General features: G+C 45.4%; 1 protein-coding gene across 1 annotated transcript; it reads left to right on the top strand.

Moving 5' to 3' along the window:
* The first annotated feature begins 5,921 nt into the window (after positions 1-5,921).
* Positions 5,922-20,262, top strand: LRRC55 (leucine rich repeat containing 55). The gene is made up of 3 exons (XM_083499529.1): positions 5,922-8,486; positions 9,644-11,290; positions 16,249-20,262. Exons 2-3 carry the CDS (start codon positions 10,621-10,623, stop codon positions 16,482-16,484), a joined length of 906 nt encoding a protein of 301 aa, XP_083355655.1. The 5' UTR covers positions 5,922-8,486; positions 9,644-10,620; the 3' UTR covers positions 16,485-20,262.
* The last annotated feature ends 3,433 nt before the right edge of the window (positions 20,263-23,695 follow it).

Here is a 23,695-nt window from a genome sequence, read left to right as displayed (position 1 = left end):
CACTTGACCCACGCTTTTTAGGCAAGGGTCCAAGTGGTCCCCCCCCGCCCTGCTCTTTTCTAAGGGAAAACCTGCTCTTTAGCAAAAGATCAGAACAAAACGGCAATTTGGGGAAACCCTGAATTGTTATTTGCTCTGAGTGAGCTCTAAAGAGCAGTTTTCTCTGGGGGGAAGCAGTAGGACATGAGTAAGTATGGATAAGACTACTGTAGCGTCATTGCTGTAGCTTACTTGAATGGTGCTGGTCCACAGTTTAAAGCTCCATGTCAGAATGCTCTCCCCCTGCCCTGCCGCTGTCCCCAGGAAAACCCACTCTTTAGAGCAATCAGAAGAAACAGCAATTTGAGTTCTCTGCAGAATTGTTTTCAGCAGTGAAAAGTGGGTTTTCACTGGGGAAGCACCAGTCAGGGGGAAGAGGGTTCTGACACGGAGCTTTAAACTGCCTGGAAATATGGCACAAAAGGAAGCCTTGATGAGCTCTCCTCCAGCCCCAACTTAGCCACCACCCAGCCACATCCCAGTGCTGCCCAGGTGAGCTGCAGAGAAACTAACGTCAGCCAGGGGAGCGGCTCTGCCCAACCACAACTGCCACTACTGTTTTTGTGGTGCCACCATGGCTCCCTCAGCTGGAACATTTATTTCCCTCAAGTGTTTGTTTGTTTGTTTGTTTGTTTGTTTTTTAAATAATTTTTATTAACTGGCCAATCACATCAAATTAAATCATATCACATAAATTCTGAATTACAAAGCCAAATTTTAAATTTTGTTGGGGGGACCCATATTTCAAGATCCGAAGGGGAATTCTGATCATCTTCTTGCTGCTGTGTTAATGTCCCAATCAGTCCAAATCAGTTGAAACAGAGTTCATAATTCTATCCCATCTTATCTTGCTGTTTCCACATCACATCTTGTTCATATATTTTCTCTTTTTTCTTTATGATCTCTTCTGATAGTCTCCTTAAGCCGGTAAACACCAATAGTAATAATAGTCCTGTGTGAATTTTCCGTTCTTCCAATCCTCAAATCGAGATGGTTTCCATATATCATCTCCTTCATAGATAACATCGCTCTATCCATCATAGTCTCGTAAAACTGTCACTTGAGTCCCACTGAGGAGTTTAACCACAATATATAAACAACTTTATTTCTCTCTCTCTCCTCCCAGACTCAAGACCTCCGACAGAACTTCCCAATACGGCGACGGCATTTTTAACTGCGTCATTTCAAAGCTCTTACACTTTCCATGCTCTTCTTAAAACATGCTTTGGTTCGAAAGTTTATCTCCACACAGCCTTAAATCCACAGCTTAAGTCCTTAACACGACGTTTCTGACTCGTGAGGGGAGGGGATTCTTGTTTAATCACATAAGAAAAGTAGTAGATAGGTAGCCGTGTTGGTCTGCCATAGTCAAAATAAAAAAAATTCCTTCCAGTAGCACCTTAAAGACCAACTAAGTTAGTTCTTGGTATGAGCTTTCGTGTGCATGCACACTTCAGTGTATCTGAAGAAGTGTGCATGCACACGAAAGCTCATACCAAGAACTAACTTAGTTGGTCTTTAAGGTGCTACTGGAAGGAATTTTTTTTATAAGAAAAGTAGGGAGAGTTTTTTCCCCCTCCCCCCTCAGTCATTTGCCGTACCTTGTCTTGGCGTATCTTCTCATGTTTTATTCTTAGCTTGTTTTACCAGAGATCTCTTCTGTTAGCAGTCTTTACTCCCCCTTCTCTCTTAAAATATGTGCATTCCTTTCATCCAAATTGTTTCTTTTGAAGTTCTTGCATCTAGTGGCGCGAATCAGGGACGGCGTCGAGGAGTGCTGAAATCCCACAGGAGGGCTTTGTGCCTAGTGCCCCCACCCCCACAAATTCGGGGGTGGTATAGGGCACAGCAGGCAAGGGCCATCCCTCCCACAATCCTGGGGGGGGGTTAAGGAGGCTAATTACCCCCATCATAGCCTCCAAATTACCTCGTGTGGGTCGGAGAGATGTTATTGTCAGCCATCTTCCGATGCGCCCCCTAGTGCCCCCCCCCCTATTTCCCTCAAGTGTTTGATACAAAGCGAAATGCATACATTCTCCTCATTACTGTCCTCTCCTTAAAAAGATAAGAAGAGCCCTGCTGGATGAGAAGCAAAGGCCCCCGGTTGTGATTTCCAGCAACTGGGATTTATAGGCATCTTGCCTGTTCACCCACATGCCTTCTCCTGGCTCTCTCCAGAGCCCTCCCCTGCAAAGATCTCAGTTACCATGTGTGGGTCCCACACATACACCCTCAGCACCTTGTTCTCTCAAAAGCAGCAGCCGTAGCAGTCAGTGAGTCAGACTAGGAGGGGACTGTTTGCTTGACCAATTACTTTGTATGCCTGCACTCCCTTGTCTGCTGTAAAGTACAGTAATCATGACACATCACAAATATATCCTGTGACAAGCTGTTCACCCAACATGACAAGCAAAGAGAGGGATAGTAACCAGACCCATTTGCAGTCTAAATTTTCAACCAAAGTAAAAAGGTATATTTGTTTACACTGTTCCAGAACAGCAGTCGTGTTATTCTGTTATGGCAAAAACAGAGTCTTGTGGCACCTATAAAGCGAGCACATTTATCATGACAGAAAGTTTCAGGGACCTCAGTCCATTTCATCAGACACACAAGTTTATTATTATTATTATTATTATTATTATTATTATTAATCATTTATTTAAAAAACACATCTGGCTGGGTTTCCCAGTTAACAAAGGGAGCTCATCCCATGGATATAAACTGTGACTTTTTCTTAATTGGGCTCAACTAATATTTGTTTTTAAAGCGGGTCACCCTTCCTCACTGGCATATTTGGGTACTTTGTTATTGGGAATCCATTTTCAAGTACAAAATGTCTGCTAGGGAGCAGCCCTCTGGTACCCATGCAATCTGCCAGCATATATTTCCGCCCAGAGTCAACACAGCGATGGAAATCCTCCCGGAGGCATAGCGTCAATATCCAAACTGATAGGCTCAACAAACTAACATAAATCCACATACATAAAAGGCAGCCTTTCTGCCAAAAATACAGAAATAACTATCGAATACAGATCCAGCCAAGATCCATCTGTCAAACCAACTCAGAGATGACAGTCAGCCCAGCACAAACACACCAACAGATGCAACCGACGACTACACAATGAAGATGCATAAATGACAGCACTATTACCATGCAAACACACAGAGAGGTGTATGCCTGTGTAACAACACAGCCCTCTAGCATTAGCCATCACCCCTCATAATCACAACACAGCAGTCTTTTTCAGCTACTTTAAACTGTATAGAATCAACTAGGGAACCTGAAAACACACACCCTGCCCTTGCCCTTGCCTCCTGCATACCAGTTGTTCCTTGTGCACAAAGGATTGTTGGTTCAAGTTGGGGAAGAGATCTGACACCATTATGCTGACTGAGGGCCACATTCTCTTCTAGGCAACCCTGAAGGGGCCACATCCCTGCAGTGGGCTGGGTCAGAGGCACTGGCACCAGGTATAGGGAGTGCTGGGGGCTCCAGCCCCCTCAATATTTTGAATCAGGGGGCCAGGCCCCCCAATATTGAGGGGCATCATCCCCCACCACCACTGGATGTCCTACCAGAGCCCCAACCCAAGAGCCAGGAGGGGCTGGGACATCTTCATAGAATGGAAGAGTTGGCAGGGACCCAGTAATACAGGAATCTCATCAAAAGCATTCATGACATATTTCCATCCAATCTCTGCTTAAAACATCCAAGGAAGAAGAGTCCTTTAACCTCTAGCCTTTGTCATCTAAAGTATGTGTGAGTTTTTTTTAAGAGCCACTCTGTTGCTGCGACTGTGATTTGCTTTAATCGTTTTTTAATACGGTGGGGGACTTTGTGAATATGTGGTGTGCATCTTGCTAAAAAGCCACTCAAATGCCGTGTTAACTTGATGTGAGAGACTTCAGCCATCTTCCAACTCCACAGTCCTATGATTCTATGAAACTCTGGACAGATTCACAAAGTCCCCCATCATATTGGGGGGGATTAATGTTCTCACTCCTCATTTCTCCAACTAGAAATGTATTCACACATGTGCGATGTAGTGTGGATTTTGCTTAAAAGCTGCATGAATTCCATGTTAAATTGATATGTGAGATTTCAAATATCGCTGGTGTTATATCTAAGTAACTTAGTTGTGAGTTCTCAGGTACCACGCATGTGAGAGAATTTTCTATGGGAATCCTAAGACATCCTGGCTTGTTTGGCTATCTTTGTTTGTCATCATCTGTCTTGGAGCAAGATGTAAAAAGGATACTGGAAAAATCTGATTTCTTCATACACTTAACATAGGAGTAAGTGCCATCTAATACAAAAGGACTTAACATCCATAGGATCATGTTGCACGGTTGCTCTCTTGCTGCAGAACATTGCTCAGTTCTGCTATTGCGGTTTACATAGGCATCTGGTCAGGAACAGAATGCCAGGCAGTCCCAGCAGGGCTCTGTGTACATGATTATGATTAATAGAAAACAATGTATTGATTGATTACCGGTATATCCCACCTTTTATCCAAGAAACTCAAGGTGACACGTTTTCTTCATAGCAATTTTGCTGAGAGGCAGTGCCTGGACCAAGGTCACATAGTGAGCCACTACATGGCCAAGTGTACATGGGACAGGATTGCTTCCAGAATGCTCTGACAGAGAAGATAAATCTAAATGAAGTGACATTTGTTTAGAGGCACGCCATAATAACCGCGATAACAACAAATTGCTCACATTGTGATGTTCCTTTATTATATCACAGGTTTGCTAGAGCAGCACTGCTTACGTGTCCACTGCTCTTTGTCAGGGAGGAGGATGGGGAGAAAACCAGAGCAATTTGGCCTTGCTCACACAACGTCTGGGACTGCCAAGCAACCCCTCCAAGTCCAGAGTCCACCAACTGCTACTGGTCCCACCACACTGGCCAATATTATCCTCTGCAAAGTTGCAGAGGTGTCTTGCAGGGGAGAAGCAGGGCGGGCTTAAGATGCACCCTGCCTACCACTCTTCCTCCTGAAAGCCCTCTTCCTCCTGGTTGCATATCCTCTATGCCATGTGGAGGAAAGCAGCTGGGAAAGCAGTAAATACAGAAGGGGTAGAGCATCCCCATAAACACACCGCTTCTCCCCTGAGTAACAAAAGATCCCTCACATTGTCATTTGCAGTTGAGAAATAGCAACCAGGGTTCAGAGGCCGGTGCTTGCTATCTATCACCGACATTTACCCTATGGGGTAAATAATATGGCCTGATTCTATCAGGTTTCTCTTCTCCTCTGTTGTGTGAAAGCTGGATCCAAGGTTGCCTTACCTCATTCTACCTCAGTCTCCACTGTCTCCTCTTCCCCCAATTGTGTCATTCTTGATCTTTCCAATTCATTTCCTGTTCGCCCCAGAAGTTTCTGCTTAAATAGACCCTGGGGCTTCCTCGGCTTTTAGCTGATGCCAGCAGTCTCATTTTCTCCAGGCTGTCACAAAACTGCTGGTCCATGAAGGATAATGACAGGTACATCTTAGAGAAAGAAAAGCGGGGGGGGGCAGGGGGTGAACAAATATAGAGAAGACTGGGAAGCTATAATGGTAGGGCAGAGGAAACAATGCTAACATCATATTTTTAAAGTGTGATAATACAGTTGCAATTCTAGCAAATGAAAGGACGGTATATTATTAGTTATTTAATTTCTTGTTGTGTTTTTACTGCCAGGTAAGGCCCAGGACAGAAGCACTTACAAGTTTTTCAACCTCAGGCACCAAAATAACTTGGCTGGCCTTGGATTCTGTATACCTTTTTTTTTAAAGTATGATATATCATGTTATGAGTTTGGGGGAGGGGATGTAGGAATTCAGGGGTTAGGAGGAGACCCTTCTAACCCCTGAATTCTTCTAATCCCTGGATCCAGGAAGTGTTAAAATATAAGCCAGGCTAGCTTCCCGGTGAAGCGATCACCTGGGTGATGGGCCATTAAGAGGAAAAAGGAAAGGGGATCTGCGTGAGACAGCAAATAGGTGGAGAGGCCCCCCAACTCGTGGATAGTTAGAAGGAAAAAGCCAGAGTTTAGAGTTTGGAGTGAGCAGCAAACTGGGAACCGAGAGAGACTGCTCTGATTTCTGTTCAAGTCCAGGGCCCTCTTTGGGTGTTAATGCTGTGAACCCCTCCATCACAGGCTCAGGATACATAGTAGATATGTGTGAACAAACCATATATCCTAAAGACACCACAGTCTTCACTATGCCTCATTCCAAGGGAAACACGAACCCTGGGTAAGCACCTGGAATCTCCCACCACTCAGAGATTGGGGTGACGTGCAACAATATTTTTATTCTTTTCAACAACAAAAACCCAAACAAATCAAATGCTGCCACCCAACGATGGTACTGAGGTACACTTTCATTATCTTAGTCCTGATCTATTGCTGAAGTTGGCATAGCAGGTCACACACTATTTGAAAAGAGCTCTCTCTTTTAAGTTGTGTATATTTCTCTCTCTCTCTCTTTCACACACACACATACACACACATATATACACACACATGTGGCTATCAGAGCTGGAACTTGCATAGGTTCCATTTGCTGTTGTGCCTCAGGCAGAAAAATATATTGAAGAGGCCTTGCAGGAGGATGTAGGCCATCTAGTCTCTAGACTCAGGGCTGAGAGCCACTTTTTGGAGATCTGTGCAGTGCTAAGTTAAACCCTGGCTGTAGCTTTACAGGCTATAAATCTCACTGGTGGCCAAACAGCTGGCAAATACCATCAAGAACACGCTATTATATCCTTCTCTCGACCTGGTGCCCTACAGATATTTTAGACTTCAAAGAGTGGAGGAATCTGGTTGTGGACTACAACTCCCATCATCCCTGACCGTTGGCTAGGCCTGACAGGAACAGGAGCCCTACAGCATCTGAAGGGCTACAGGTTCCCCATCCCTGGACTGCAAATTCCATCAACTCCAGGCAGCAAAGCCAATGTTTAGGGAAGGTGGGAATTGTAGTCTAATGACATCTGGAGGGCACCAGGTTGGGAAAGACTGCTCTCTGACATTTGGCAGGCTTTGTTCTCCTGAGCCATACCTGGTGAGGTTTCTAAATTAGCACAGGCAGAAATGCTGTGCTTCTGAGGGAGGAAATGAGGCAATATTTACCCACCGCTGTGCCTTTGTGAAGTTTAGCTGGCAAAGGATATCTCTGCATTTGTAAAGTCCGTTTCAGGTGGGAGGTCCCTTTGGAGCCTATTGGGATCTTGAAATAAAACCAATTAATATCTACCCAAGGGAGAGCTCCATGCACAAAAGGAAAAGAGCAACCTCTCTCCTGGGGTTTTTACACCATCTGTCTTCCCACCAGATGCCAGCAAGAGGCAATGTGGAAAACAGACATGAAACGTCCCCCTAATAGGTGCCAAACCCCCACAGGGAAAGGAGGGAAAATAACTCCACACACATGTGGAGAGTGTTAAATAACTAATCAAAAGCTCTGTGAGGTGGCCACAGGCCACAAAGGGAAAGCCAATATGGCTTCTGGGCAGGATGTCTGGTGCCTCAAGGTTGTTGGCGAAGAGAAGAGTTGGTCTCCAGGCCTTGTTAAAGCCATCATCTGTAGGAAGAGGCAAGGAATTGCCTTCTGACCTTAGATTTATGCCCCCCTTTCTGTAGACACTCAGCTCAGTCCCCCACCCACTCCAAAGAATTATGGGAACTGTAGTTTCCTATGGGTGCTTGGAATTGTAGCTCTGTGAGAGTTCCCAAGATCCTTTGGGGGGAAAATGTTCTTTAAATGTACGGTGTGTTCGCAGTCTAAGAATCCGAGTCAGCAATGAGAAGCTGCTTCCCTGGCATATCTTGTTTATTCCCAGTCTATTCCCCCGGTCTCAATTTCCGTGTCTCTGTGTGTCCCTGTTTGCCTCCTCGTTTTCTGCCCCTGTCTGTCTCCTAGATCTCCAGCCGCCCCCGTCTGCCTGATTCTGCTTTCCCACTCCCTCCAGGATACGTGCCCCCCCCCCCCGATCTCTGGGATTCCGTGGGTGCGCTTTTTATTCCATCCTCTGTTGCTTCATCCTTCTTCTTCTTCTTCTCTCTCCCCCCCCCCCATCAGCTCAGTGGGGTCTGCAGCCAGCTCTCCTGTTGCTCAGAGATGAGGAGGCAGTTGCTAAGAGACAGTGAAACGTCAGTACCTGGCCCTCAAGGGGAAAAAGAGGGGGGGTGGCGGGAGAGGGAGAAGGAGGGAAGAGGAGGTGGGGAAAGACCTGGCTGAAATCAGAGAGAGAGAGAGAGAGAGAGAGAGCGCAACAGTAGCTGCAATTCAATGAGAAGACTGTCAGAATCTCTGTCTTTTAGAGGTGCAGATGAAAGAATGGATGAAAGGAAGCAAGAAGCACGGGAAGAAGAATGGGAAGGAACCAGCACAGGAGTCCGCTGCACCAGAGCTGAGCTGAGCTCCAACCAAAAAACAGCCACCCTCTGCTCAGAGTAAGTGTCTCCTTTGAACAAAATAAAATTGATGATGTGACGGGGGAGAAATGAAGAGGGGGTGCCTGTGTGCTGTGCGTCTGTGGGAAAACTAAGGCTTGGGTACTCCCTGCCTTGTGTGAGCAGGGTGTGTCCAGCGGGTGAGGATGGAGGGTGCATTTGACAATGGGGTGTCATGGAGAAGAGGCAATGGGTAGAAAGAGGACATGGCAAGGATGAGTGGGGAGAGGGCAAATAGGATGTGAGCTCTGCAGGGCATCCAGGTCAGTCTTGCTGGAGGAGGAGGAGACAACAGAAAGAGACGGAGAGAGGGGAGAATGGCAGTGGAGAAGGAAGAAAGCTTTGGAAGGAGAGGGATGTGGGAAGAGAGAGGCAAGAATGGAAGCGTGGTCCAAGTTAGGGAAGAGCCTCTAGGAAGTCATGTGCAGAGACTCAGGGATGAAGGAGAGGGATGGTGAAGGATGCAGGGAAATCTGAAATGCAGGCCTAGTTGTCCCAACAGAATAAAATTCAAGTGGTGTGTTTGTGTGGAGGCCCAAAGCTCCTCCACAGCTAATGGTGGAGGAAGGAGCTATGAGTTGCCTCTCAGCAGACCTCTGTGGATGAAAGGGTGGTGCCCCACAGCTGAGCCTGGACTAGGAAAAGAGAATGTGGGTCATCTTGACTGAAGGACAATGACCAGTTTGTGTGAAACCCAGGGGAGAGCAAAAGTAGGAGTTAGCTGCAGAGATGAGATTTGTAAGGACTTCCCCAAAGTTGAATCTAGTATTTTAATCTGATCGCTTTCGCTTTTTTTTTAACATGAATTTACTCCTTTGCCAAATGAGCCATGCCAAAGCTCTCCCCCACCGCTTTTCTTCTCTGCACTAAAGTCTATGGCTGAAACATCAGAAACGCACAGAGAAGGAAGCTGTGTGGAGTCCCCAGAAATATGTCAGATCAGAAATGAGGGGCTGCTGTTGCGGCTTGTGAAAAATGCATGGTGGCTGATACTGTAAAGCAAGGTGAAGGAAGAGGTGAACTATAGTGAAGGCAACCACAAGAAGTATATGAAAGGGGTGGGGAACTGTGGTTCTAGCAGCATCAGGGGGGAGCATGCAAGCTGATCAATACCATGGTTGCTGTGCCTTTGATCCTCATTGCGTTTTCATTGGCAGGTTGCACAGTTAGAGTCTTGTTGCTGCCTGCTGAGAAAGAAGACCAGGCTTAAAGGACAGCATCACAACCTCTTGCCCTTGGCCTTTGGGATCCTGTAGCCATTGTCACACATGGCTTCCACATCAGCACTTCAAAGTCAGAGACACCATGAATCCGTGCAGCTATGGGATTCTGTGGCTCTTTGGTAGTTCCAAACTGAGCAATGACGGCCAACCTTCTTCCCAGAGAAGAGAAACCACAGACTCCTAAGTGGCTTGTGTCCAGCCATTGTTCCTCCTCACCTTTCCAAGAGGACCCCACCTACACCAGGACAGCAGCACATGGGAAATTAAGCAAGGGGAGCCATTGAACCCTGCAAAGGTCACATTTTGTTTATAAATGCTCCTGTCAAAGGACACCTCAGTGACTCCAGAAGAAGACCATTTCAATGCTCGACAAGTGGAGTCACTGGAAACAACATTTATGGGCCTGATTATATATTTTTTCTGGAGTGACAGAAAACTTCTCTGAGAGGCCTATGTCTCCAGCTAACACAAGGTAAAAAAAAAAAGGAACACATTGTCTCTTAATTCAAGCTCAAGATATGTAATGCTCAACAAACATGGGTAAAAACCACCAGCTTTATTTACACAGATTATCTCCATAGACCAAGGTGGTCACATGTGCATGTATGCAGGTAAATGTATTTCTTTCCTCTTCTTCATCCTCTTACAGTAAAAAGTTTTTTTGGCAGCTAAATAAAACTACCAGAAATCATCAGCTTCTGGCCCATTTACAGCCCTTTTTTGGCACATTGTTCTCCCATAGGTGCCTCAAGAGCAGGACAAATAGGGGTTCAATGTCCTCCCATCCTCCCAGTCAGAATGTAGCAGGCTTTCTGTATTGGTGGCTCCCATTTGCTGGGCTGCATCCCTGCCCACTGCTCTCCCCATCCTGATTGGCCTTCCCTCTGCCATGTAGCCTCTAGCTTGCCAAAATGAACGCCCACTGTGTCCAGCTGGGAGGAGAGCAGCTTGCACCCCACTGCTGCCCTGCCATGATACTGACCCCTTTCCTTGTGGCAGTGGTGGTGGTCTTTGCCAGTGCCGTCACCGGCTGCCCAGTCCTGTGCACATGCCGCAGCCAGGTTGTGGATTGCAGTGGGCTTCGGCTCTTTTCGGTGCCGCCAGACCTTCCGTTGGACACCAGGAACCTGAGCCTGGCTCACAACCGCATCGCTACCATTCCTCCCGGATACCTGACCTGCTATTCCGAGCTGAGGGTGTTGGACTTGCGGAACAACTCCCTGGTTGAGTTGCCCGCTGGACTCTTTTTGACATCCAAGCGCCTCTCCCACTTGGACTTGAGCTACAACAACTTGACTCACGTGGTGGCTGACATGTTCCAAGAGGCCTACAACCTGGTGCACATTGACTTGAGCCACAATCCCTGGCTGAGGAAGGTGCACCCCCAGGCTTTCCGAGGCTTGGTCCAACTGCGTGACCTTGATCTCAGCTATGGGGGCCTGTCTTTCCTCAGCCTTGAAGTCCTGGAGGGTCTCACAGGCCTGGTGACTCTTCAGATTGGAGGCAATCCCTGGGTGTGTGGTTGCACCATGGAGCCACTGCTGAAGTGGTTGAGAAATAGGATCCAGCGATGCATGTCAGGTAGGTGAAATTACATGGCAGTCCAGTTGTTAGCTTCACCTTGGGGATTCTGTCATTCTGTTCCCTATTACACAACACATTGTGAACTTCTGGGTAAAATGTTGGGTCTCTGTCTCAGCTTGAAATAAAAGCAGCAGTTCTCTCAGAGCGGCTAAGAAGGGCATTTTTGGATCATGGGATTTGAATCCTGTGCCTTGAGAAAGGCATTCTGCATTTCCCTACCTGATTTAGACCTGCTATGCTAGGAAACAGTCTGTTTTACACATTTTCCTAGGGATTATAAACCACACAATGCAAAAAAAAAAGTTTAGAGACAGTTGTAAGTTTCCCCAACCATGCAGCATTTGTGTGTGTGAATTTATTAGATTTTGGTACTTTGCTGCATCTGTAGTTGCAGTTCGCGAAAACTGCTATACAGAAATTCAAATAAAGGACAGATTGTACTTGGTTAACTAAACAGGTCACTACTCTCTTCCAAATGGCCTGTTAAAGTTACTAATCAGAATTGCTCTACTAGAACTATTAGGCAGAGCAGGGAGGTGCTCTCCTTCTCCTAGAATATGAGTCAGGGTAAGAACATCTGGCCACTTCAGGGCTGAGAAGAAATTGCCTCTGAAACAAACAAGGCTTGTTCACACTTCAGCTTGTCCCATGCCTAGAAAGCATGAGTCCAAATGGTTTTCCACTAGAACCACCCTTTCTAGGCATAGGTCTGAGCAGTTTCCCCATTGCCCCTCTCCTTTCCCAGGGAAAACCTGTTCTTTGGCTTTAAATCAGAACCAACAACAGTCCATGGAAAACCCCTTTGCTCCAACTGAACACTAAGCCTTGACTGAGGGAAGCAGGGTTTTTCTTTCTCCTACTCTTTTCTGACTGTCTGGGTGATAGCTTTGTAACATGTGGCATCAAAGTACTCTCACAGAGTCAGGACAGTCTAAGAAGTGTGGGTTACAAACATAGTCACTGGTCAGCACTGTGAGGGGACAAGGGATTCCCTAGTTTCACCACTCAGGACTTTGGGACATGGAAGCTGGAAAAGAGCCCCCCTGGACCTTGCATGCATGCAGAGTCCTGGGGTTTGGGGTTGTTACTCAGGGGAGTCTCCCATGACATCTAATGGCATCGCCAGATTGAGTAGAGGCAGGCAGAAAATGCCGGGAAGCTCTGCCTCAGCCAGTTCCCATTGCCGTCTCCTTCTGTTAATGTTAATAAAGTTTGGGGCCTAGTTTATCCACATACATCTGCCTCGCTTTTTTATTATTTATGGGACAAAGGTGGGGCAAAGAAGCAGGTGCAGCATGGCGGCTGCTAAAAAAGTCCTGTGGCAGCTCTAACTGCACACACACAAAGGCCTGAACCTCATCACACACAACCCGACTCTTCACATCCACTGATTTCCAAGAGCACAGTGAGGATCACCTCCCCATGTGACTAGAGGCAACAGCTGACTGGCCCTCTGTGAGGTTAGATCCAGGGTGGATAAAAATCAATAATTTTTTAAAAATCAGATTTTAAAAAATTTAAATCAGATTTTTTTTATTTAAATTGGATTTATTTTATTTTTTTAATTTGATTTTTAAAATAAAATGCTTTTTGGAGGAAAAATCTTTCTGAAGATAGTTTTCTAGTCAGTCTAAGCCTTTAAAAAAAATGTTTAATCACATCAGTTAACAAACATGGATGCATATGCTATAATGTTATTGTTTTAGCTAAATAAATAAACAATAAATTGTTTAAGTTGTTATTAAGGAAATAAATGATTATACCAGCAAGGATGAGTCTTTCTGTAAAAAGAAATGATTTAAATCAAGTCTTACTGACTCGTGATTTAAATCATGATTTAAATTGATTTGATTTACGGTAAATCAAATCCACCCTGGTTAGATCCATTGCACAGAGAGTTTTTAAGGAGCAAAGAGACAGATGAATGAGCCCTTTGGTACCTGGAGGCTGGCAGTGGCAATGCTCCCTTCACCATATAATTGGAGGTCACTGACAACCAGATTTCCACACAATGATGCCACCATGTGTGGAGCTGCCTAGTGACTGCCACCATGCTGCAAATGGCCTTTCAGAAGCACACCGAGGCTTTCTGCTCATTAAAGCCGAGATTTTGTCAGAGCTAGATGGGAATGAGATGTGCTGTACAAGCTGCCCTTGTGACGTGTCGTCACGCTGCTCTGCTCTCCCTGCGTCCTTGTAGTGACAGATCCCCAGCTCACATTGGGAATCATAAATCAGCATCCTCTCCCACTCTCCATTGATTTTTTTTCTCCCCTCCCTGACATTAGTCCTTTCCTGACCTTCTTGCTTATCTCACGAGCTGCAAGCGAGGGAACCTGGAGACAGGAAATCCTGCCCTTGCGGAGCCAGAAGAAGGCAGTCCTGCTTTAGCAATCATTCTCATCTCCTTGGAGCACCAATTCTATTTACATTTCCCAGCCATCTCTGTGACTGATGTATAGCAGACAATGACGGAGAAGGATGCCATCCATCTCCAGCTTTGGCAGTGATGCACGGGGTGGCTGATTTGGTGCCCTCATCCAATTTATGTGTCGTGATGTCTTCTTAGCAAACATAAGCGGAGAGAAAGATTATCTGTCTTGTGCACCTTCTTCTAGTTTCTTAAGACGGCAAGTCTAAACTTCCCAGTGAGTTTTCATTAGTGCTTAACATTCAGGTAGTGGTTACCCTCTGCAAAGCTCGGTTCCGCTAGTCCAAACTGACTCTTTGCTGCTGAATCAGAGCAAACGTCAGTTGGCTTTTTCAAGGATTGACAAATTGCCTGCAGACAGCAAAGGCGCAGGCAGGCAGATGGAGCCTGAGAAAGTTCTGACAAAGTCCCTTCTTGGGCTCCACCTATCTGCACCTTTGAGGAAGCCCCACACCACTTCAGCTAATGCGAGCCAGAGTTGTATTGTGGGGTGGGAGACTTCCTGTCCCCCAGCTGAGCAGTTCAGTGAAGCCTCTCTGCCCCTCTGACTCTCCTGAGCCAGAGGGGCATGGAGGCTTGCTCAGTAGAGCTGGGCAATATATCTTGGTTTCCCTAAAGTGGGGAGGAAGAAGCAGCTGAGAAACATTCCAGACATTGTAATATGTCGGTATATTGCAGCGCAGTTATACCTTGGATCTCAAACGCCTTAGCTCCCTAATAAATCGGCCCCCCGGACGATGGAAACTCAGAAGTGAGTGTTCCGGTTTTTGAATCTTCTTTAGGAAGCCAAATGTCTGACAGGGCTTCCAAGGCTTCCAATTGGCTGCAGGAGTTTCCTGCAGCCAATCAGAAGCCATGCTTTGGTTTCCGAACATTTTGGAAGTCAAACGGACTTCCAGAATGGATTCTGTTCTACTTTCAAGGAACAGCTGTACTTAGCTGCTGAAAACCAGATATCGCCCAGCCCTACTCCCCACCAGATATACACATGTAGGACCAATCTACGCTGGTGAGTTATAATGTTATAAATGTGTTATAAAATATGACACCAGGGGAAGCTGTACAGCAGTCAATGGAAAATTGCATTGAGAGCTATATAACGGTTTTTACTAGTGGTGTTTTTTTTTTAGATCAGTGTAGATCCAGTTGTAGTTTCCCTGAACAAAGATACATTGTATATCAGGGAGTATATCAGTGTGCAGTCCTTCTCCCTGGCATTCTAGTTGTCTGTGAGCAAGGAGGATTTTGCTTTTGTTATGCTTTTTCCTGATGGGGGAGCATTCAGAAATGAGACACACACACCTCCCCCGTCTGGCATGTTATAAGCCATGAAAAAAAAGCTTCACAGTGTGATTCTACTGCAGGTGTAAATTGGTTTTCTTGCAGCAGCTTTCTCCAACCTGGTGCTCTCTGAAAGTTTTGGATTATGGCTTCCTAGCATCCTCAACCAGAACAGAGGTCACTAAGATGCAGAAGGCTGTCTTACAGTCTGTGTTACAAATTAGAATGAGATGTGGGTAGAGATCATAGACTGGTGATGGGGTAGAAGAAAGAAAATTGAAGAATGGTTAAGGTGAGCCTAGTTGTTATTTCTTGAAAGCATCTACCTAATTTAATCTGGTGTGTGATACAATCCCTAATAGTTATGTTCTACTTCCCTTGTCAGGGGCAAAAATGAATGCTTCTGAATACCAGTTAATAATCATAATAATAAGCATCAGTAATAAGGGGGGCTGGGAGTATCTTCAGGGGTAGAGAGGAAGAGGCACTTGCACACATATGGGGTGGAATAGCAAACAACACTGAAACTGGAGTATTAAAAAGAGACTAAAGGAGCTGTTTGTATCTGTCAGGGGGTAATGTGAATTGAGAGGTTACTGTGCATAACAACCACTCATTGTGCACATTTACCAGACCTCATGGAAAATGTGCATTTAATCTCTCCATGAATGGATAGTTGTACACATTTCCTGGTCAATGTACATAATCTCCTGTAGGTCTTGGAGAGTGTGCATATATTGACTGAATTTTGCACAATCTCTGGCTGTTGTTGTTGTTCCTCTCATTGTGCATAATCTCCCAGCAGACCTTGGGGGTAGCTGTGTTTTGATTTTCCTATTGTTTCAGGAATTCCACACTGAATTCATCCTGCATCCCTAATTACAGCTAGAAGTCTGGGTGTTCCTAGAACATATCTTGTCATGAAAATGTTTGAGAATTTATTGCCACCTGCCTCTTGGTTCTGAAGAGCCATTGGTGGAGCATCTGCTTTGCATTCTTTGCACGTAGGACTATGATTGTCCCCTGCCTCACGAAACCCTGGAGAGCTGTTGCCTGTCAGTTTTGACATCATGGAACTAGATGGGTCAAGGATCTAATTTCCTATCTTCCTGTAGGCAGCTTCCTATAATATCTGATGAGACCAGAGAGGCATGGGTTGGGAAAGGAGGAGAAATGGCCCTCTTCTCTGGGTGTTGCTCTGTGTTTGTGGGTGCTGGCATGACCCTCTTGGTTCTTGTTGCAGATACTGAGTTGGCGGAGTGTCGGGAGCCACCCGAAGTGGAAGGAGCCCCTTTGTTTTCACTGACGGAGGAGAGCTTCAAGGCCTGCCACCTGACCTTGACACTGGATGACTATCTCTTCATTGCCTTTGTGGGCTTTGTCGTCTCCATTGCTTCTGTGGCCACCAATTTCCTGCTGGGCATCACTGCCAATTGCTGCCACCGCTGGAGCAAGGCGAGTGAGGATGAGGAGATGTAGCCACGCGGCCTGCTCCTTCCTGCTGCTCCTGCACCACCCACTGCCAGGGGGGAGCCAAGGGCTATCAAGTTCAGGGAAAGCAAAGTGACTTGTCTTTTCCCTGGTGTGCCATTTCCTTGGGCCTACCCCCCAACCACCAACCCCTGTACAACAGCAGCAGATTGCCGCTCACCAATCTTTCTGAGGGCTCATTCAGACTTCCTTTCATGCTGTGCTTCTAGGCACCATCCATACTTGAAAGAGCTGTGTCCAAGTGCTCCCACCACTGAAAACCCACTCTGAACCAGAGCAAATGGCAATCTGCGGAAAATCTGTATTGCCAGTTCAGGCAACCAACCAACCGAGTTCTCCAGCCTTTGCTTGAAGAGCAGATTTTCAGAGGGGGGGGAGTGCTTGGACATGGCACTCTAAAGTGCAGACCTATGCCTAGAAAGTACAGGGTGAAAGGTAAGTGTGACTGAGCCCTTACTAGGTACAGGGGATGGGGCCAGCCAGGGTAGGGAGATTGAAGTGTGCCTTGTACAATCCTCTTCGCACTGGAAACAGCCAGCAAGCCATGTCCTGGAAAACGACCGAAAGACATTGATAGACACTCGAACCATTCGCCATCCTTTGCTTTCCTCATCTCTCATGCCTTGTTGCACCTTTCTCAGTCAATGCCTTGAATGCACGGCTGTAGCATAAACACACTTTTGCACATGCACATCACACTGACTGGCCTGGGAAAATCAAAGGTTTCCTCTTTGGAGGTCTGAAGTGCTCTGTTTCTCGAACCATCCCATCCCATCATTGCATACATTCTTTCCCAAGCATGAAAGAACTGTGTTTTTAAAACCATTCTTAACAAGTCCCAGTGGCCCAGTCTCTCAATCTATTCTTATTTGCAGCAGTACCATCAAGCTCCCCAAGCAGATTTTGGAGACCCCCAAAAATATGAGGGCCAGAGAACCCACCTCAGATAAAACTACTTTCCAGTCCAACTGCTAATCATTTAGCATAGATGGTGCTACGATTTATACAAGTGTCTCTTGCTTTTGTGACTGGCTCCTTGAAAGCTGTATATGGCTTTTGGGTTAGGTGGCCTTTCGTGGAGTCCTTCCCCTGAGAAGAATCTATAGGTGCCCCACAGAGAATCACTATATCACAGGAGGGGAAACCTTAAAACAAGTTCCCTTGCCAGTAGTGTTTAGCTCAGAAGGGAGGAGACAGTGCACAAGTTGGTCTGAAGTGTACATGGCTGAGGTTAGACCAAGGCTACAGACCAGAGCCGATTATATTGGCAGACTCCCTTTGAAATTAACCATGAATGGAAAAAATATAGGCTACAAAGGGGAAACCCAAAGCTGCCAATGCTAAAACTTTTCTGGAGAATGATGTTTTTAATGGGGATAACGTGGTAAGATCTTGCCCAAGGAGTGAAGGGCTGCCTTGTTTTTTGAAACATCTAAGGATATGATATATTATGGTTTGCAAATCCTCCCTAGTATCTGCAGCTTTGTTTTTCCTCAGAACTGTTTTAGACTAATTTGGCGAGGCAAACATTCCTGGTTGCAGATTCCTATTACCCCAGAAGGAATGAGTGTTCAAGCACTTTAAGGGTGCTTTCCAGACTTGTTTCTTGAACATTTGTCCTTCCTAATTTGTTTCCAGGGAGATTAGATGCCGCTGGCAATTTATTCATTCTGATTTGTTCGCAGGGAGGTTAGACAACGTTGTAACATAACAAAGCAAATGTTACATGCACCAGTGCACTTTCCTGTCACTTATGGGGGGGGGAAGCGAATCCAGTTGACTAGAATTGTGCAACCTGAATTTGCCAGTATGTGATTGAATCCCACCCTAAAATAGCAGCCTGTTTGTCCCTGGTTTGAGAGTTGTTCTTTTGTTGTTGCACTCAAAGCTCGGGCAGCAGGTGGTGCTACAAGTCAGGGCTGAAAGCAGCAAGGCACAGTCCAAGTGAGGGGGAGCTTGGAAGGACTTGTGAAGCTTAGGTCTGCTGGAGACTGCTTGTTTCTCTTGATCACAACCAACTATTCTGGAGGGAAGAAAGTTTGCATTGGAAGGGAAGGTGACTGGCCAAAGCCATCTGATTCTCACGGCCCTTTGCTCTCTCCATTCATGCAGCATCCCCCAGAACATTTTCATCTGCCATTATCCTTGTAAAGCCACCAAGGTGCGAGCAAAGGGGCAAATTCATATGGGAGTATGCATTTCCCAGGTCACATAGGAAGCCTGTGTCAGGGGCGGGATTCAAATTGAATTCATCTCAACTTCAACCATTACATACACAGTCTTCAGTCTGCAAATCCGGCTCCTATAAATTGGTCTGAAGACCAGACGAATGCAGCCAAGGACCTTCATCGATGACTGCGCATCATTGTTCCCATCCAGACTCGCCGTGCCAAGGCTCATAGCAACAAAGCCGGACATGAGGATTCTGATGCCTAGCTGGCGTGTTAAACTATAAGACCACAGCCAATGTTCCCTGCTGGGGAACCACCTTATGAAGCCTATAACTATCTCTTAGAGATTTCTGTGTGCGCTGAGCATAGCTAACGTATTTTGAAACTTGTACTTTTTTTAGGTTTTGCATAGAAATAGGACCAAACAAGAGACTGAACGCTGCAGGGATGGGGGGATTGGAGAGAGGAGGGTGGGAGGACAGAGCCCTTCCACTGTTCTCACCCAGTCTCACCAAAATCAGGAAGACAGCAGGTAAAACTGTCCTTAAAGGGCAGGATCTTTTCAGAGTGCACTCACATAACCATCATTTCTTCATGTGCCATGCTAGGATCTTTCCCCCTCAAACACTCCATGGTGAGATCAGCTTGGAGTTGAGTGTTTTCACCAACCGCAGCTGACCTTTTCATTCTTTAGGGTGAGGCAACCTGCATCAGGCAGAGGATGTCAGGCAGCAAGCTGTCAATCATTTAGATGGATGGTGATGATCAATTCGACCATGAGGGAAGCACTTCAGTGTTCAGCTTCAGACATCAGAACGTGTTGGACTATCTCTGACACTGTTATAGATTCAGGAAACCTAAGAAATTGTCACATGCCCTTCACAAAAATCACATTTTCACACTGATCTCACTACCAAGTGATGGGGAGCACTGTGACGGGGGGGGGGTGATATCAAATGACCCTAAATGTTTGCCTTTATGTGATTTTCAGGATCTGGAAACTGGTTTATTCAGGGCTAAATTCTGATAGGCCTTCATTCGTGAGCTAGAATTGCATTATTGTTCCCATACCCTGTAGTGAATTGCCTGTATTTAGCTGTCATGAACTGCAGAGGACTATTTCAAGGTGCGCTTAAGGATCTCAGCCCCACTGCAGTTTTTTATTGGTATTGGCTTGGTTGTCCCTCTGATGGCCACACTGAGAAAATGGGCTTTCACTCTAGAGTTGCAGAAAATAGAACAACGTCCGCAGATAGCCACGGCTAAGGGCAGCTCTCAGTTTCATACTGAAAGTTCATGCCACCCAAGTGAAAAAAATATTTGGAGATCTTTCCAACAGAAAAAAGTAACATAGGTCTGCTCTAGTTAAAAATTACTACTACTACTACTACATAGAATGGCATCTGGTACTTCTTTTTTCTATTATGTATATTGAGAATAATGTCTGCTGGCCTGTGATAAGTAGGTTCCTCTCTTTCTTGTAGTTTTGCACAGCAATGCAAAACAGTAGATCTCATTCACCCCAGCAAGACTGACTTGATTTTTGTCCAATCTTTCCAAAACTCATTAAAATAACAAGCATCATTTATACATCAGGATGCCTTTCAGGCTGCGTCTTACTTTTTGATTGCATTGATATAGTTGGTTCCGGTTTAAAGAAGATCGATGTGGTTTACCAGAGAGAGAGATTGAGAGAGATCATAATCCAGCGCTTGTTTGGGGGAAGTCAGGGGCTGGCAATGACCAAAAGGGCGTTTTGATAACCTGAGCAAAAGTTCAGCAGCAGTTCAGCTAGTGAGAAGGAGGTCTTATGATTGTCCATGACACGCTCACGTCACGCCTCCACCCACATTTACTGTCCCATTGCATAGTCACTAAAAGTGGGTCAGGTGCGGAGCAATAAATGTTGGTCTCAGCACAGATCCTCATGTCCATCTGCATCAAGCAAAATGTCCCAGATATAGAGCAGGAACCAACATCAATTTACAACCTTTTGCAATTCAGCTCACACGGGATAGTTATGTAATCAGTGCGGAGCTGACCAGTAGCTTTTTGCTGGTGTAGGCATAGCTGTGTGAGAATATATTTTCTGGAAAGAAACCTTGTTTGATATCCTGATCCCAGAGGCTGGGAATCTACTTCCCAGGTCTGCTTCTAAATTAAAGATATGAGTACTATTTTGTGTCAAGTCTGGATCTGAGAAAAGGGGGGGTGGAATCAATTAGTGCAGAAATATACAAGGAGAATAAGCTTTGCCATGCCTTCTGAGGTAGTTTCATGTATGATCCTTCTCTCTTTGCATTCAGCATATTTCTTCAGACACAGGGATCATTGCAAGATGATTTTGTGTTTTTTAGATATCCAGCAAAAAGCAGCAACTGAGCATTTACGTATCCTAATTGACTGGGACATAAATGCTTCTGCTTGTAAGCTGAGCAGATTTTGCTGGTGCATCTCTTAAGGCTGGCTTCCCTCAAATTGGTGCTAAAGAGGGGGTTTTCTAGGGGAAAGCAGTAGGGTAAAAGCAAAACTTCCTAGAAAGGATCCAAGCATCGAAAGCACAGGACAACTGCTTGCTCGGGTGCTTTCTAGGCCCAGGACAAACAAGTGTGGACAAGCCCTGTGTCTTACTAACACATGCTGTCTTCTCTCTTTTCTCCAAATATTTCACTTTTTGCTTTTGAAAGATTTGAGAATGTCATGAGACATAAAGTTGTCAAATAAAAAAAAAAATCCAAAAGCAAAACAGTCCACTTCAGAATTGCAGCATCTCATCCATAAATATAGTGCTCCCTGATGCTAGATCTGTCAGGCTCTATGTAACTTTGTAATATGTTTTAAGGAATTTCAGAGCTAAGTCTTTGGAGCTTTGTGAACCAACAGCATCTGTTCTCCAAAGATAAGCAGAACTGAGCTGTCTGTTCAACGAAGATATGTGGAGAACTTACAGGGCTTCACTGAACATTTAAAACTAAGATCTAATTTGCATATCATTATATATATTCAAAATTTCGCTATGCAACTCTGAGGGCATAGTCCAGTCATCAATAATCTTATTTGAATGATGGCCAAGCCAGGATTCCGTAGCCCAGGATCTGACTATCACCAGTGCTGGAGCTCACCGTTAACTTCTCCCTTGCTCTGCTAGAATGGCAATGGCACCCACCTGAGAGGTGCCAAAGCTGAGCTCTGGTGAGCTCCGGCTGAAAGAAAGCTTTGACTATCACAATTACATTTTGAATTTGGTGCAATTCCAAAAATTTACATTCGCAGGACAGTTTTGAAACTGAAAGTATGGACAAAATTGGTCTGGGCACTTCTTTCCCCTCCATCAAACTCTATGAACCTGGTATTGCCTCTTTTTGTTGGAGATTCAGAGAGCACCGTTAACCGAGAGATAGGATCAAACATCCCTTTACATTCAAAGCATCTGGCAAGGGCACAACCTGTGGCAGGAAGAGGTTCAGGATCACCAAGATCCGAAAGTGGAAAAGGAACAGAAGCCATGCATGAGAACCTGGAAAGTTTGGAAGCAAAAGTCATAGAAATGTCTGTGTGTGTGTGTGTGCACGCGCACCAAAGTATCAAAGTAGTAAGACCCCTATGTTAAAAATTACAGCATGAGCTAAGCCAATTTCCTATAAGCTATGCAGGGACATTTAAAGCAAACCATAGGTCAGTAGGAGGAAGTACTAATTCCGTACTCTCTCATGAAAGCCACTGATTATCTCCAGTGTCAGAGGCAGTATACCAGTTGCTGAAGATCTGGAGAAGGAGAAGCCTATGGCTCTCACACCCTGTTGGAGGGCTTCACATAGGCATTGGTTGGCCGCTATGAGAATGCTGGACAAGATAGGACTTTAGTCTGATCCAGCAGGGTTTTCATATGTTCTCTCCATCTCTCCCCCCTCCTCTTTCTCCCCCTCCCTCCCTCTCTGTCATGCACACATGCACACCCATTATTCAAAAACTGCTCCTCTTTAACCAATGCAACACTGATCCACTAGAGGGGGGGACCTGCTAGGGGGAAATTGGGTGGGGTGGGTATTCTACAGACTGACTAAAGTTTCATCACAAACATCCTCCCACCTGCCAGTGTTGCACTTTGAATACTCCCACCCCACATTCTAGAAAATCAGTGCAGCTCATATTGGTGTAGCGCAAAGGTTGTGCAATCTTAGCAGCCGATTTGATCCTCAGCTGGTAGGTTAAAAGAGGAAATTCCATTTAAAGCGCACACACACACAAACACACACACACATTTTCTCATGTTATCCATGAAGAGGTAGGGTTGCCTAAGATTCAGGATAAAGCGCCTCCTTTTGGAAATCCCCCCCCCCAACGTCAATTCCGCCTTGGAAATTACAGTAATGTCTGAGAAAATCTGGACATATGGCAGCCCTAAGAAGATGCCATAGAGTGAACGCTTACACATTTCAACCAGCAAACAAATTCAGTCAGATTTCTGGAACATTTTCAAGTCAGGCAGCCTGATTAAAATAATGGATGGACTGATCCCCAACCACCATACAAGTTTTTGAGGGGAGGGATCAACATAATTGCTCCATATCCAGCAAATGCAAAGGGGCTCAGGATTTCCACTGCTCACAAGACATATCCTGGGCATTTCAATAGAAGGAGATGCAACTTTGCAAGCCAAGTTTGGCCCCTCTATTGCATGGGGACCTCATAAGAACATAAGAAAAGCCCTTAGAAAGGAACCCATTCCTGAAGGGGCTCCATGTGCACATCGTAGCACACAAAGAACTCTGGAGGGGAGGAATTAACTTGCACTTAAATCTTTCTTTGGTATCACTTTGTCTTACGGTTTTTAAATAGTTAAAAGGGTGGTGCATCTATAACATTTTCATGGGTATTCACAACTGTTTTGGAGCAAAATCAAAGAGAATTCAAAACACAAGCAACTAAAAGTTCAGAGTCTGGCACTTTTGTTTGCCAACAAGTACATCCAAAAGCAGATAATGTTTTAGCATGAACTAAAACTTTCACAAGGGACAGTATTTTCTT

Source organism: Podarcis liolepis, assembly GCF_965112155.1.
Source record: "Podarcis liolepis genome assembly, chromosome: 1".
NCBI classification, from domain to species: domain Eukaryota; kingdom Metazoa; phylum Chordata; class Lepidosauria; order Squamata; family Lacertidae; genus Podarcis; species Podarcis liolepis.
Note: the sequence above shows the minus strand (reverse complement) of the source record. Positions and strands in the feature narration are given on the sequence as shown.

Excerpts from the sequence above, each read along its gene's own strand:
- LRRC55 (XM_083499529.1), top strand. The coding sequence starts at position 10,621 with ATGAACGCCCACTGTGTCCAGCTGGGAGGAGAGCAGCTTGCACCCCAC. Across the intron at positions 11,291-16,248 it reads GATCCAGCGATGCATGTCAG|ATACTGAGTTGGCGGAGTGT; the intron begins GTAGGTGAAATT and ends TTCTTGTTGCAG.